The sequence below is a fragment of the Hemicordylus capensis genome, chromosome 2, assembly GCF_027244095.1.
Source record: "Hemicordylus capensis ecotype Gifberg chromosome 2, rHemCap1.1.pri, whole genome shotgun sequence".
Taxonomy (NCBI): domain Eukaryota; kingdom Metazoa; phylum Chordata; class Lepidosauria; order Squamata; family Cordylidae; genus Hemicordylus; species Hemicordylus capensis.
Window position 1 is genome coordinate 178,695,393 of NC_069658.1, and position 16,511 is coordinate 178,711,903.

Genomic DNA, 16,511 nt, shown 5'->3' on the forward strand with positions numbered 1-16,511 from the left:
GAAATTACATCACAGTGCCAATCACATGATGGAGTTGGCAACATCCAATCATGACTAAGTCCCATTGGAATCAATAGGATTCAAGTTAGTCATTAACATAGTCATTATTAACATACATGTCTCATTGATTTCAATCATGCTGATTCATGATTAACTAGTCTGGATGTTGCCGTGTCAGTTTTATACTGTCAACAAGTGTGTGGATCAAGGTGATCCAGTTGACATAGTATACCTGGACTTTCAAAAAGCTTTCAACAAAGTTCCTCATCAAAGACTCCTGAGAAAACTTAGCAGTCATGGGATAAGGGGACAAATACATGTGTGGATTGCTAACTGGTTGAAAGACAGGAAACAGAGGGTAGGTATAAATGGAGAGTTTTCACAATGGAGTGGAGTAAGAAGTGGGGTCCCCCAGGGATCTGTACTGGGACCAGTGCTTTTTAATTTATTCACAAATGATCTAGAAGTAGGGGTAAGCAGCGAGGTGGCCAGATTTGCAGATGATACGAAACTCTTTCAGGTAGTGAAATCCAAAACAGATTGTGAGGAGCTCTAAATGGATCTCTCCAAACTGGGTGAGTGGGCGACAAAATGGGATATGTGGTTCAGTGTTGGCAAATGTAAAGTGATGCACATTGGGACGAAAAACCCCAGCTTCAAGTATATGTTGATGGGATCTGAGCTGTCGGTGACTGACCAGGAGAGGGATCTTGGGGTCATGGTGGACAGCTCGTTGAAAGTGTTGACCCAATGTGAGGCAGCTGTGAAAAAGCATTTCCCTGCAACCTTAGGGACCAATTAAAGAAGAATTTGCAGCAATAGCTCTAGTTGCAAATCAAACACAAAAATTCCATTGACTTAAATGTGTGTGTCTTTTTTAGAGACCAACTAATAGTGGCAAGAAAGAAATTTTACCAGCATCATTTCAGCTCCTTGTTTTTATGGCAAGCCCAGTGTTGGGCACCCTTTATAGTCCGCAGCTTAGGCTCCAGCCTCAGAATTTGGGCCCTTGAGCTCGCCTCCTCACAGATGCCTGTTCATGCCACAGGCCGCCGGTTACGATGCTCTTGTCCCTTTTAGGCCCTTGGATCCTGCAGCTCCCACTAGCTGGGCAGCTCTCACCAGACTGGTCCCTCATCATCAGCCAACCAGTCTTTATATACAGTTGAGATCTCACTGGTAGTCTTGTGAGAGTTCCCAGTCTCACTGGAACTTTCGCGAGATCTCTAGACCTCGTGGGATTTCGTCGGTTCCCGAGTCTTGCAAGATTTCGCCATTCGAGCCTAACACTTGTCGGGCTTGGCCGGGGGTCCGGCCGTCACAGCTTCCGAGGGTAATGGGGTAACCTCCAGCTGCCCAGGAGGAGGTCCATTGCTGCTGTCGCCCACTGCCCCTGGTGGGCAGGCCACGGCGACAAGACCCTGACACCCAGTCTTAGATATCATGCTACCCAGGGGTGTAGCTATACTTGAGCAGATGGGCTATAAGAATCTGGGCCCCCAAGCTCCTGAGGCCCCCCTCCAGCTTCACCCCTCCTTATCTTCTTTATTTTCTCTCTCAGTCCGAGGGGCCACTGGAGAAAGGGGTGAACATGGGCCCCCTTTCACCTAGCTACGCCCCTGATCCTCCCATAAATGTGGCAGTGGCCTAACAAGTCCAAGAATAGAGCCTGTTTAAATATAGTTCATACCCTTCCTTTTGTGTCTTTAATAGTTAGAAAGGATCATTTCTGTAGGTGCTCTTCCATGGCAGAAGAAGCTATTCCAGCTATTCAAGGTCCAGAAACCCTGCTCTGTTTTAAGCTGGCCCATCTACCTTGCACATAGAGCAGGGCTAAATCCATCAGGATTAGAAGTGTGTTTCTCTTAATACATATCTGCTTGTACCAGCAGAATCACTAGTTAAAATGAAGACTGTTAACCTCCTGTGGAACTTTGTTACAAGGCCAAGAAAGCTCAGTATTTAAGAAAAGAGCTATTTTCTGTCAATGTGGGTGCAACTAAACCAGGATGGGATATACACCCTATCCCATTAGTCATTCTTCATATATGTTTTCAAAGTTAGCTTTGGGCAATCTTTCATTGTAGCCATAGAGAAACAAATGAGGTATCAAAGCACAGGACACATATATTTATGGGGGCGAAACGCTGAGGTTAAACCCTGGCTGCTATCTCTAGTGGCTATTGGCTGTAAGCACTGGCTTCTGTTGACAAAAAAGAGACATCCTTAGTCATTGGTTCAGCTGCTGAAGAGTCATAGAATATTTTTGGACATTTCAAATATCCATGGAAATATTTATGGACATTCCAGTTCCAGGCTTACAAATAACCATTCAGCTCATCTCCTTCCATAAATATAAGTTGCCCTCAGGTGACCAAGGGAGCTCTTGGTTCCCATCCATGAACGACTGAGCAGGTGCCTCAGGTTTTGCACCAGCAGTCTCCTCTTTGTTTTTGCAAAGGCACAGGATGGCTCTCTCGTCTATTTGAGACTTAGAGAGTGCACCACCTTAAGTGGAGCAGCGGGGAAATGCTTGACTATCATGATATAGTGACCTTCAGAGTCTGCTACTGTCATGCACTCCACATGGAGCAGTCCACAAAAACAGTTCATAAGTTACAACTATTGACATTATTTCTGCAGTAAAAAAGGCACAGCATCAAGCTGCATTATCATTCAAGCTCCTCTTTATGCAAGAGAAGGTAGGGACCTCACCTAAACCTTTGCTGTCCACTGACTTGGCATAAAACTGAGTTGTATAAAATATGTGCACAGGTGGGCACTAACCGGTTTGCATAATACCTGTGTGGCTAAACTAGGCTCAGCTCATGCCCAACTACTTCTTTATTGTGCCACATTCTCTTTTTTGCAGACAGGGACATTCCTTAACTGTACTTTTGTGTCTCTAGCCTAAGCCACAGCTTTTGTGTCCGTTCCCAGCCACATTGTCCAGAGAGTGGCTAAGCTTTGCAAGGTAGCATAAACAGCAATCTTGCAACAGTATTTCAGAATCTACTGTGATCAACCCGGTAGGCAGGTTTAGGCACTCAGACGACAGCAAAGACTCCTGGGCAGGCCTCTGTGTTTTTCAGCCCACTTCCCCCATCTGTCCTCCACAGGCCACCCCTACTATTGCTGACAGGTATAGCCTACATCTCAAGAGGAGCATGGGTTGCACTCACAATCATGGTGCCTAGGGCCCAAACAGCCAGGATACTGGCTGAGGTGGCAGAATTCAAGCAAGATCCAGGTTGCCAATATGTCATGCTCCCTTCCTCAACATAAGAGGGAGCATATGCATTCTTTCAAAAAATTCTCTTTATTATAAAAAGGCAGGAACTCTTAAGAAACCTCTCAAACAAAGGGAAAGATGTGTCTCACAACATGTTGACACCCAGGAGTTCTGCACTAACATGCCATCTTCCTACAACTGACAGAAAAACAGAATTAAGCATATGTTAACAGTAGCATGGTGGAGAGGATACTTTGCCATCCTTAGAAGGAGCTGTCCAGCAAGTGATCCCAGAGGTTACCCTGAAGGTAATCCTTTGCAGGCATTTCTGTCTGGCAAGCTGTATCTTGGCGACTCTCCTTACTCTGGCGGAGTTGTGGGGGAGAAGCAGGCCTAGAGAGAATGGAAGGCAGGAAGAAAAGAATACCAGAAAGTAATGTACTTCCACTCTTCCTTGGGTGCGCCATCCAAAATTCAGATTCCACCATCAGAATCTTCAGTAGCTCCCAGTTGGTGGACAAGAGAGCAAGATTCAGAGACTTTTGCAGCAGGTGCTTTTAAAGTGTAGAATACTAATAAAACCAAATCTGTGTTGCCAGACCTGTGACACACCCATCTCCTCTCCTCACCCACCACAGAGAGAAATACATCACCAGCCTGCCTTCTCCCACCAGCGAGCTTCAAAAACTAAAGCACGGCAACTGTCTTTTCAACTGGGAGTAGCCATTGCCTCTACCCTCTCATATCCCATTGCTATTACAGTAGTTGCCCTGTTCTACAGAACCAGATTCTTGAATTCTGCCATAGCAAGCCAGCCATCCTCTCTGAGGTGTTTGAGCTTCCCCAGAGAAGAAAACGAAGAGCTGCACTAGTAGAGGACAATAGGGGCACCTGTCTCAGTTCTAGAATGGCCAGATCCAAGGCAAGGAGAGAAATACAAACAAACCTTTTGTTTGGACCATGTGGATCCAAGACATGCTCCAGAAGGACCCCAGAGAAAGAGAGATTTCAAAAGGTTGCTAGTACTGCCCAGTGCAAAAGGCAGACAGGGTGATCAGATGGAAAGGGAGGAGCACTCCACCTTTAAACAATTTTGTAGAAGAGTTTCAGTAGGTGCAGTTTGTCATACAGGGTGAGAAGCTGCCCCTGATGGAATTCCTGTTTCTGTACAGGAATTCCATCTGTACAATTCCGGCGATCGGAGGCCCAGTCTACCAGGCCTTTTCCCGGCAGGTAGACCGGGCCTCCGGCGATCGGCGTCCTTTGTGGCGCGCGCATGTGCGCGCGCAAAGCTTCAGTAGCCGGCAGGACTTCATAGAGAGAGGAGCTCTGTTCGGTAGCTCCTCTCTTTGTTTTCAACGGCATCATCGGGTGAGGACTCGGGCGGGCGGGCGGGCGGCTGGGAGGGAGGGAGGGAGGGAGGGAGGGCTGGCTGGCTGGCGGGCGGCGGCAGTGGTAGCAGTAGTTTTGGGCTTAATCTGCTCGCGGCGGGGGGGGGCTGGTTTCCAGCGCCCCGTTATTCTGTAAAATACGACTTCTGGCGGGGGCAAAGAGGCGGGAGGGGTAAGCAAGCCCTCCCCGCCCTAAAAGGAAGGCCCCCCTTCGGTGCCGGTCCGGACTGCTCCAGACCGTGCACATCCCTAGCATTTTGCATGCCTTTAAAGTGCACTTGATAAAGAGTTTTGCACATAAAACTGGGTGTCTGGGTCTTTTTCCTAGGCTCCGGAACGAATTAATCCGTTTCCAATGCATTCCTATGGGAAACCGCTTTTCGACTTACGAACTTTTCGACCTACGAATGTGCATTCGGAACAGATTAACTTCGTAAGTCGAGGGACCACTGTACAGCTCTTTTAAAAAAAGGTACAGACTCTGCTTCTCTTTTCTATCTGATCACCATGCAGACATCAGTTTCACCATGGTTTAGGGGGAAGCAGACAGCTTTATGTCTGTCTCCTGTCCAGACCATGTGTCCAGTCCAGTCCTCCCCCCACCACACACACACTCCCCTCTTAGCAGCTATGGATAATAAAGAAATAGATTCAACAAGCTCAATCTACACATCAGAACCTTATTGGGAAATAAAGTATTCAGCAGTGAAGTGATGTTTTGTTCTTCAAATCATCTGTGCAAGTGGATTAGCTTGTCTGAACAACAGACATGTTCGGCAGGCAAACTTATGTGGGAGGAAAGTAAACTCGTCTAGAAAGTGTTTTCAAGCCTTCTAGAACCTCCATCAAATAAATTCTCACCCCGTTGCCCAAAGAGGCCAGGAAGAACATTCATCTCCGATGTGCCTTACCAGCTGTCTGAGAGGAGCATCTGCTGCCTGCACAATATTGCAGGGCTGCTGGGAATGAAGGCAGGCTGTGGTCTTTTGAAGAACCCCACTGGGGTGTGGCATGGAGTAATGATGACCTTTGGGTAAGGGGTACAGTTGGGCTTGGTCCACCTCAGCTTGGACTGGTGCTCACGTTCTGTGGCTAAAGAAAGAGAACAGGTTAGCCGTGGCAGGAAAACTGGGACCTGTGCAAAACACAAGGCAACTACTGTATTTACTCAGATACAAGGTGACTGAATTTAACATGAGCCCCTTAAAAAAAAAAAAAAGATAGAGGTCAGATACAGTTTATACCTATATTTCCTCAAAAAAGGAGCAATCTGAATTTAAGATGGCCCCCTGAATTCTAACATCCAAGAACTTGGAAAGAACCTAGTCCTGGATTCAGGTATGAGTGAGTAACTTTGTTACGATCATAGATCAGACATAGACACAATCAATTATACAGCATTCAGATAAGAAATCTATCATACAGCACACCCACAAAGCAAAATGTTTTATGGTGGAATCTAGAGAGTGGAAAGTAATTGTTGGCGGACCTTAACAATAGCCACACAAAATTTAGCATACTTGTGTGTGATGGAAGGTTTATTATCCTGGATTCAGATAAATACAAGAAGTAGAAAAGAGCGAGCCTAGGCCCATGGACTCCAGCATCCCCATTCCAACAGAGGTCAGCCAGATGCGTCCAGGAAATTCACAGGCAGGGCATCAAAGGATGTGCCCTATCTGCCCCTCTTAGCATCTGGTCTTCAGAGGGATACTGCCTCCGAACACTGTTCAAAGGCTGACCCTCCTCCATAATTTTGTCTAATCCCCTTGTGAAGAGATGTACATGCAAAGTGCTGGAGAGAAAGAGCAAGAGTTGCCATAGCAACCATGAATTGAGTGTTGGGAGGAGGGCTGGTAAGAGTCAGAGAGTGAGTTGGGCAGGACAGAACTCAGAGCGAGTGTTTGTGTGGTGTTTATTATTTGACACTTATATCCCACTCTTCCTCTGAGGAGCTCATGGTTATTTTTATCCTCACAACAACCATGTGAGGGAGGTTAGGCTGAGAGACACATGAGTCGCCCAGAGTCACCCAGTGAGTTTGATTGTTGAATGGGGAATCCAACTCAGGTCTTCCCAGTACAACACTAATCACTACGCTATAATGGCTCTCTACGTTTGAACAAGGGAAATCGTTCAGGGGTTGAGAGAGTTCTTGGTCAGTACTCTGGGAGTCTGGAGTAATAAGCCTAAGGGGGTGGGGTGGGGGAAATCCTTGAGAGAGAAAGGTACACAGAGACAAAAGCTACTGCTTTAATAGACTAAGAGTTCTACAAAGTTGAAACACCTTGTTCTAAAATATACAACAACCCTAAGAGCAACGTTGTAGTGAAGCTGACGTGTCCTGCTTTGCAGAGATCCATCTTTTGTAAATAATAAACTTGTTCTTATTGGTTTCTACACTTTAAGCTTTGTTTCTTTCTATGCACTGAACATACATACGTATCATGCGCTTGCGAGGATACATGCCCAAAGAGTTGCTTACTGAGAGCAGGGAAATAAATAATCATATTGTGGCAGCATAAGAAAGTAATAACTAATTACATTCCATGAACGTGGAGACCCAGGGGTCTCTCCCAGCCCTACCTGAAGATGCCAGGGAGTAAACCAGGGACCTTCTGCATGCAAAGCAGATGCTCTACCACTGAGCTGCAGCCCCATCCCCCTGAATAAGGAGTTTATTTTCACAGCATCTAATTGTCAACACTGCATGATTTGTGGGGAGGGATAAGAAGAAAATAGATCCATCAATGGCAGCTGAAATAGTCGGGAATGCAACCGCAGTTAGGGCATCTCCACAACTTCCTAGTCATTGATGCTGGTCACAGGATACTGTTGGATGATCACTGATCCAGCAACATCATCTCATTCTCTCTCAGATGGGCGGGGGGGGGGGATGGGGCAACTCGCTATTAGGTATAGGTGGGCCACCAAATATGCCTTCTAGGCAGAGATGGCCCAAGGTATAGCAGCACCTGTGGCAATGCTCCACAATTCTGGTGGGGCCATCCCCCTATCAAAACCATCCTGCCACCATCCTGGCAGACCAATAAACTGTCACCTTTTTGCAACCGCCTCACCTCACCTCATGAAAGGAACACCCCTGTTGCCAAGTCATCAACGGCAACAACCCTTTCCTGCTCCTTGAGTTCTCCACAAACTGAAAAGAACATGGGAGAGGGGTCCATCTCCTTTTACATGGCCTTGTAGAAGCAGCACAAGTGGCTCCTAGAAGTGGAACAAGTCCCTCTCATTCTTTCCCATAGTGCCTGTGTGCAGACATTCAGAAAGGGGGATATAGCAAGAGATTTCCACTGCTTCTTGTTTTCTCCAGATGCGAGGGTAAACAAGAGCCCATCCTTCTCCCAAGCTCTCTGCAAGTGCCAGAGGACTAGTGGGTTGGAGAAAGAGGGCAGAATGGTGTCTCATTATATGGGAGGCTTTATACAGAAGGCAGAAGCAGCAGAAAACCTATTTTTAAAAGGACATTGTAGAACTGGAAAAGGTGCAGAAGAGGGCAACTAAGAGCACCTTCCTTATGAGGCAAGGGTACAACATTTGGGTTTTTTTAGTTTAGAAGAAAGACAACAGCAGGGAGACATGATAGAGGTACGCATGGTGTAGAGAAAGTGGATAGAGAGAAAAAGTTTTCACTCACACCACACTAGAACCAGGGGTCATCTCATGAAACTGGATGCCAAGAAATTTAGGTCCAGCGAACGGAAGTACTTTTCCACACAACGCATAATCAACTTGTGGAATTGGTGTTGGCTACTAGTTTGGATGGCTTTAAGACAGGTTTGGATAAATTCATGGAGTAGAGGTCTATCAGAGGCTACAGGCCACCTCCAGCCTCAGAGGCAGGATGCCTCTGAATACCAGCTGCAGGGGAGGAACAGCAGGAGAGAGGGCATGCCCTCAGCTCCTGCCTGTAGGCTTCCAGCGGCATCTGGTGGGCCACTGTGTGAAACAGGATGCTGGACTAGCTGGGCCTTGGGCCTGATCCAGCTGGGCTGTTCTTATGTATGGGGGGGGGGAGATCCTCCTCTCCGCCATTCTCTGGATTTGCAAAGAGTGTGAGGGAAGGCGGGGGTTGGGTGGTGGCAGCCACAAGTAGTGGCTGGCTACAAGCAGAATCAAATCAGAGTTAGTGGACCCAGGAAAAGTTTTCCCCTTGTAGAACTTCAAGGAATGAGAGCCTCTGCCGGGAATGCGTAACAGCATCCAAAACTCAGCAAAATGAAAAGGCAGGCCAGGCCACCCATTCTTTTGAATGCAGGTGGAAAGACAGACTTTAGATGCACCTCTATCATTTTATCGCAGCAAACACTGCTTTAGCCACTGCAAATAAAATTGCTGTGCAAAACAAGATGTGATCCTGAAGAGAGGAGAACTGCTTTGTCCTCTAAACATACCTCTCATAGCAACTGGGACAGAAAGCCTCCGCTTGGGGTCCCCAATTTCCAGCTTTGGCAATGAACACAAGAATTCTTGCTTCAGGAAGAGGGCCTTCTCTTCTTCAAACTGCTTCCTCTGTTGAAGTTTAAAAAAAAAAAAAGATGAATATTGCCAGAACTCCATTGGATGGTTAGAACAGCTCGGGGGGTACAAACAAACTTCTTTCTTCATAGCCCAGTTCTCACAGGAACTGGTAAAACTACCTGTGTTCAGCTGGACTGCTTCAAACTGCAAGTGCAGGAAATGTTCTAGCAGTCTCCTTGACTGCAAGTGACTTCTGATAACTGGGTAAAGTGGTACCTTGTCAAGTGGTGGTTCTCATATTTAGCAGCAGGAGAGCAACTGTTCCCATTTAACCCAGCACATCATCCCTCACCTGTCTCTCTTGTATTTCTTCTTTGATTGTGAGCCCCTTTGGGATGGGAAACCATCCTCTTATTTATTCTGCTATATAGACCACTTCAGGAACTTTTCTTGTTGAAAAGTGGTATATGCATATTTTTAGTTAGCAGGTGAGGCTCCAGAGGTACACCCAAGTAATTTTGGAGCCTGGACCTAAAGGCCTTTGGAGCCCCCCCCCCCCATTGCAAGTTAAGTATCATCTTTTAACACGTAGGTTCTTGAGGGCACAAACCACACCACTCAGGACTGACTAAAGAGGATTTGGGGGCCCCCAGGGGGTGTAAGTCCAGGAGTAAGAGTGCCTCTGTGAGGCTCACTGTTGAACAGGCAAAGTCATTTTGAGGATATATGGAATTTATAATGCAATATCTTTTTAATTAATGTGCTTGCAAAAAGTAAAAGTACAGTTGTAAATTTGTAGAATTTCAACTTCAGACATTATTCATTTTATTAAATAATTACCAGATATAGTAAGTTTGAACCATAGTAAATTAGAACCGGAAAAGATCTTCTGTTTCTCTTGGGCATGATGCAATTTTTGAATTATTCATCTGATTGAGTGTTAAAACTGCTGGGAATAACAGTTAAAACTATTGTACACCACCCAGAACCTTTGGATAGGGCAGTATAGAAATGTAACAAAATGATCATTTTATTCAGAATTTCTTCTAAAAATATAAGAAAACCTAACCCCTTAAAACTGTTCACCAAGAATATTCTAGTTTTAAAGGTAGAATATTCAGCTACTTTCAGTGGCAGGATTCTGTATGCAAGATTTGGTATCAGTAGGTCATTGGGAAGTAGGACAATATTTTGCACCAACTCTTGAAAATATGCAAGAGAAAGTAAGTGGAGGGAATATTTTTGCTCTTCCTTCCTGGAGGGAAACACACACACACACACACCGCATAGATAAAGTGAGAGACTATGATCGATGGGTTCCAAGAAGGCATTGATGCTGCTTCCCAATATCCAAAGATCCAGGACCACAATGGCCTGGTTTCATCCCTTTCAGCAGCCAAGCAGCCATCATGACTGCCTACCTCCCGTCCCAGGCGGATGGCAGCCTCCGTGAAGTTTTTCCGTTCTGCTTCAAAGGCCCGCTTCTGCTCCTTGAACATCTCTTGCTCTTCTTGCAGCTGCTGCTCCTCCTCCAGGAAGTAGGAGCCCTTCAGGTGAGCTGGTAGCTCTGAACTGGTGACAGCGGACAGCTGCTCCTGAAAGCAGGAGACGGATCACTCAGAGGGAGACAAAATACAAGACAGTCACCCTTCTGCTTATACATCCACCCCTTGGACTCACACCCCAGGCTTCCACGCTTGGTCTGAAGCAGGCCTACAAGGGAACCATCTCACTGAAACTAAGCAGGTCTTGATCTGGCCAGTGCCTGATCACCTGGAAACTCCATCTACACCACCTTGTGCTCCAGCATGGAAGAAAGATGGAATATAAAACATTTTAAAAAGAAATGAAAGAATTGGCTTATATGCCAGTCTAACTGACATGGCTTCTGCAAACAAATCTGGGATGCTTAGTTTGGTGTGGGTGCTATGAGCTGTCAGAGATCCCCATCCCTCCCTGACAGAACTGCAGTTGTCAAGATTCCTTGGAAGGAGGAACGGCTATAAACCCATTTGGAAATTTGCAGTGTAATGATTCAGCCACCAGAGGAAGCCAGAGGCCAGCATACAGGCAATGAGGAGCTAGAAGAACCTGCTATTACTGGAGACCAACCAAGAAATTAGAAAAGGCTTTTCCAGTGCTTAAGGAAGGAGGTTGTCACCCCAGAGAAACCATCCTCCCCCCTCAAAGGTCCTTGACTCACCACCAGCCCAAGTAATTGCTCTGCCACCATATACACAACCCCTCCTCCTTGCAATCCATGCTCATTAACCCTGACTGCCACATTAGTCCGTTTGCTTTAGTTCCAACTGTTGCATTGAGCAGGGTGGTGTGGAGATGAAACACCCATTTACTACTTTTAACACCCCAGCTGAGATAATGAGAGAATGGAAAGACCATTCAAGTAGTAATCAATTAAGAACTAAATGACAACTGTTGCCTGAAAGAATTTGGTGATTTTTGACAAGGCTCCATTTGGAGGCAGGACAAACAGCCTGAAGAAGAGGGCCGGTCGCTGAGGCCACGTGAGGATTCAGAGGTGCCCAACATTTCCCCAGAGGTGGTCTAAAGGGTTAATTCAAAAGATTTGAGGGGCTTTAAAGGCCATTTGGTTCCACCACCTATGCTGGAGACCTTTGCCTGCACATGCTAAACAGAATCAACCATGGTAGACTGCAGATCTGAGTCACGTAGGTGCTGCAACTCTGTCCAAAATGCAGAACATGCTATTGAGTGAAGCTTCCTTTTAAAAAAACAACATGTTTTTTAGTCCCAATGGTTGTTGGCGGACTTAACACCGTGTGTGCAATGCCTGCCGTTACTGACTAAGACTTCCAGTGGCTTGGGGAAGGGGGTGGAGAGTGCTCGAGTGACCGGAAGAGTTCCCATGAAAGAGAACTAGGAAGGGTCTTGCCCATGACCACCTGGAGTCCAGCCTGCCACTTGCAGAGGCTAGGCAGGGCCAAGCAGTACCCTGAGAAGGCTAAGCAAGGAAGCCTTTCTCCTACCTGGAAACACTGCTGCTGCAGGGCAATCAGCACTCTGCTCTCCTCAATCTCCTCCTTCAGCTTCACAATTTCCTTCTCATGATCCGTCACACTGATGACAGGGTCTTGCCCGTCCCCTCCAAGCATTCCAGATCTAGAAAAATCTACAGCTGAAGAGGGGGACAGGAGGGATGTCAGTGTACAGTTCTTCTCATTTCCGCTCTGGGAGGTTTGGTCTGCAGGATGTTTAACCAGGAACTGAATGTATTCACTTAGTAGACCCAAAGTCATATGGAAGCCATACTGAGGTGTTCTGAGAAGCAGTATAGTTTGGTGAGGAGGGCTCTGAATTTGCAGAGCTGAGCTTGTAATGGCCTTGGGTGAGCCTCTGTTTTAACCTCTGTTCCTCATCTGCAAGAAGGGAGTGATAGTGACCTACTTCACAGGGTTGTACAAGGGCTGTAAAACATATTGCATATACTTTGAAGCTGTAAACTAAAGTGGATATTTTCATTTAAAATTGTGTATACACACTGTCATTTAAGCAGTCTAAACGGCTTAAGACAACTTTATAAGTTATAGCAATGCCATCTGTTGTGTTCGTAACATACCACACCTGTGCTTTAGAAAAGTCAGGCTGAATTCTAGCAGCTACACTGGGCACAGTTTCAATACAAGCAGGTGCCTTTGTTTTAAGTCAACCTTCTAAACTGGGAGGATTATGGTTAAGTTGTTTTTGAATCTGATCCAACCAGAATCAAAGCTCACCAAACAAAGAAGTCACATGCCCACATAAACCAGGCAAAGGTTTGTCCTTCAAACTGCCTTTTGAAAGTTGAGCTCAAGACAACTGCTGGCTTCTGCTTCAGCCACAAGCGGGTTTTCCCCACACAACCAGCAACTGAGAAACTAGGTAGCTGAGCTCTGGGTCTAATGGGTGCTCCCACATGGCACTACACCTTTAATCGGGGCAGAGCCACCATTGTGTGAATGGGTTCAAAGAACCCGGGCCACCGCCCCTCAGGAGCCACACATCATGCCCCTGAATCTGACGTCAGACGCAGAGGCGTCATTTCGCTTGCAAACAGGGCTCCGTGGCCCCGTTTACGAGCAAAATCCGGCCAGTGCCGCATTCTCAGCACGACCGGAGCAGCTCTCCCTGACTTCTAAAGGCAGCCCCGCTCAGCCCCGTTTGCAAACTAAGCTACACCCCCTGCGTCTGACGTCAGGCACAGGTGGCAAGGCTTAACCACACATCCTGCATCTGGCGCAGGAAGCAGGGCTAGGGCTGCGGCAGCGGGCTGAACCCGGGCCACCACTGGCCTCCCTCCGCCTCTGCCTTTCTTGTTCCTCTTAGCTCATGTATTGCTACTAAGTGGTTTAATGGAATATTCCAGGATTGAACATGGAACCAGCTTCCTGGATAAGGCCTGGCCAAGGGTTCTATTCTATCTAGTCCAGCATTCCATTTCCAGCAGGAGGAAGCAGCTGGTGGTGCCTTCAGGATCAGAAGGGCTTCAGGATTCCCACCGCCCCCCCCCCCATTTACTTCTACCACTTGGTATGCAGAGATGCAACTCTCCTGAACATGGGAGATTCCATCAAGCTATTAGGGACAATAACTGCTGGGCTTGCAGCTTAGTGGTGAAACACGCGCTTTGTATGCCGAAGGTCCAGGCTTCAACCCCTGACATCTCCAAGAAGGGCTGGGAAAGATCCTTCTTGGACTGAAACCCTGGAGAGCTGCTGCAAGTCAGTGCAGACAGTATTCAGCAGCTGGATGGACCAATGATCTGACTCTGTATAAAAGCAGCTTATGTTCATATATTCAGACCAATCTTCCTTGGGATGTCCAATTCCTTTTTAAAGGGATCTAAGCTAGTGATCATCTCCACATCATCTCACGAGGGTGATAAAAACCATGATATAGGCTGGTTACGACACCCCCACCCCCACCCCCACCCCGTACCTTGTCCACCAATGGTCTTCATGCTATTCCTGAGGCTACACCACTGCTTCTGGAAGACCTCATAGGGAGAGCTTTGCTCCATGCCCTGAGAAGAGAGCAATGTGTTGCTGATGATCAAGGAAGGCAGAAGGAGGTGGCCAAGCAGAAGTGGCTGCGACTGTCCCCCCAGACCTCTTACCTGGGCAATGCCAACATCCATGCCCAGCAGCTGCTGCACATCTTGGCTCACTTGGTTCATCAGCTGCTTCAGTTTGGTGTTCTCTTGCACTAGGCCCTGCTCTCGCTGATCCTGCTTGGCCAGCTGGGTGCGGTAGAGCTCTTCCTCCCTCCTGCCAGGTGAGGAAAGACAGCAAAAGGAGTGGAATGCCACCTGCCCAAAGCTAACACATCTTTGCTTCCATCACTACCACCGGAACATAACTGTTGGGCCCCTAGCACTAAATAGTAGGCCTGTGCAATATAAGGTATATCAGAAAAACCTCCGACCCCATATTTAGAAGCTATATCAGATCAGAATTACCAGAATCACGATCTAGAAAAATATTGCACTACTGGAAGAAAAAAGGCTTCTGCATCTTTCAACAGTTAAAGGAATCCCACACCACCCGACTGCAGTTTGCAAAATGGCTGCCATCTGCCTGCCTATTTGTATATGTGCTCCAGAACACAGAATGGCCTCTCCTCTCAAATGGCCCCAGCTGCAATTATTGATCCCTGAAGCTTTTCTTCTTTTAGATTTGAAGAGATGTTCTTGTGTAAGAACACTTTGCCAAACCAAAAAAACCCAGCAGCTGCCAATATCGTTCCTTGAAGGTTTTAAAACAATCGACAAGGTGTTTTTATGCAGCTACCCTACCCCAAAATGTGTGGGTTTTTAAAAAAAAAGCTTTGGTGAACAATAGTGGCAGCTGCTGTTTTTGTTTTGGTTTGACAAGGTGTTCTTGTGCAAGAACAGCGTTTTGACAAACGAAAAAGGGGGATGATCCCTGCAGCTGCTGCTATCTGTAGAGTGGGGGCAGTACAGGCGACCTAACTTCCCCTGTGACTTGCAAATGTGACACCAGTTTTCTTCTACAGTTCTCAGAAGCAAGTACAATTTTGGCTCTATTCTTAAAAAAATCATTACAAAGCAATGCAGGGCTAATTTACTTAAAATTAAACAGAGTCCTGCCACCCTGAACTGCATGTTTGCCAGATTTCCGAGCTCCTTGCTCAGCCATTCCCATTTTTTCCTCTTTTCCCATGGACTTTCAAGGGGATTTATCTGATTTCCAACTGGAAATCCAATAATGACACAATATCCAATATTTGCAAGAGTCCCAAAAGGTTATTCCAATTCTTATTGGATCTGATATTTTCAATTGTACACAGGCCTACTAAGTACTCTGACCATGTAGTGACACCAGCATTGCAATGTTCCCTCCAAGGTGTGTGTGCACACAAGTTTGTTTATGTCCACGCAGTTAATTTTAGATCCTGCTCAAGTTGAACCAGGAAGGCCCCATTCTGAATGCATGTGTGCATACACTGCCTTGATACGGTCACCCAGAACTCATTCTGCGCAGATAAAAAAAGATTAGAGGGAACACTGCATGTGTTCTTTTCCCCACTCAGATAATTCTTGTCCTGTTCAGTGTTTACCCATCACCCACTTCTCCCCCAGTAAATGCTACTTTGGCAACCTAGGCACTTCACCAGGGCTGTGTGCAGACTTCCCTGTAAGAGGGATTCCCAGATGATGTTTACAACTCCCATAATCTCCAGGCAAAGGCCATTGCAGCTGGGGATTCTGGGAGTTTTCAACAACATCTAGGAATCCCTCTTACAGGGAAGACTGGCTGTGTGTGTGCAGCAATTCCTTGTGAGTGTAGAAAGCCACAAATTTCAGTTCCCCTTGAAAATGTACAGGCAATGCTTGAGAAAATCTCAAAAGAGCTGCTGAATCAAGTCTCCAGTGGACAGCCTTTAGTACCCTTTGTCCCTCCTCATGACCAGCAAAATTATACAAAATAAGAGAAAATATGCAAATTCAACTAATTTGCATGATTTACACAAGTTGCAGAATTCAGTTTCTTTTTGCAAAACTTTGATATCTTTTTAACAGCTGGATTCAGTCCTGAATGTATCCCTTTTGCCATTGCCCTGTCTTTCAGGGAGCTAGTCTGCATGGAGATTGGGCTAAGGTGAACTGTCCACATGTACTTGGACAGGGGTGGGGTAGGCGGCTTCAATCTGTACTAGTCCCCTGTGCATTCCCACTACAGCAGGGAAGGCTGTGAGGCCAACACTATCCCAGCATCTATGCCAATGAAGAAAGAGATCATGCTTCTTCTCCCCAGGGACAACTCTGAGCAAAATCACCAAATGAAGAGCATAGCAATAGCAACATACTGGGCAGAGTCAACCAGATTTACCGAGCAGTTCCTGTGTTCAGATAGTTCTCTTGAGTG

General features: G+C 46.5%; 1 protein-coding gene across 6 annotated transcripts in view; it reads right to left on the bottom strand.

The window, feature by feature from the left end:
• The window catches only part of LOC128345920 (afadin- and alpha-actinin-binding protein-like), an 88,946-nt gene that overhangs the window by 45,264 nt on the left and 27,171 nt on the right, over positions 1–16,511 (bottom strand). For 3 of the 6 annotated variants that reach the window (XM_053298601.1, XM_053298600.1, XM_053298599.1), the window contains exons 8-14: positions 14,240–14,390; positions 14,062–14,146; positions 12,114–12,262; positions 10,527–10,700; positions 9,039–9,156; positions 5,535–5,715; positions 3,301–3,625 (exon numbers count right to left, since the gene is read on the bottom strand). In XM_053298601.1, the coding sequence (XP_053154576.1) occupies positions 3,496–3,625; positions 5,535–5,715; positions 9,039–9,156; positions 10,527–10,700; positions 12,114–12,262; positions 14,062–14,146; positions 14,240–14,390 (988 nt within the window). In that variant the 3' untranslated portion in view covers positions 3,301–3,495. Of the gene's footprint in view, positions 1–3,300; positions 3,626–5,534; positions 5,716–9,038; positions 9,157–10,526; positions 10,701–12,113; positions 12,263–14,061; positions 14,147–14,239; positions 14,391–16,511 lie in introns of those variants that run through there. The other 3 variants (XR_008316702.1, XR_008316703.1, XR_008316701.1) reach the window with 1 other exon arrangement.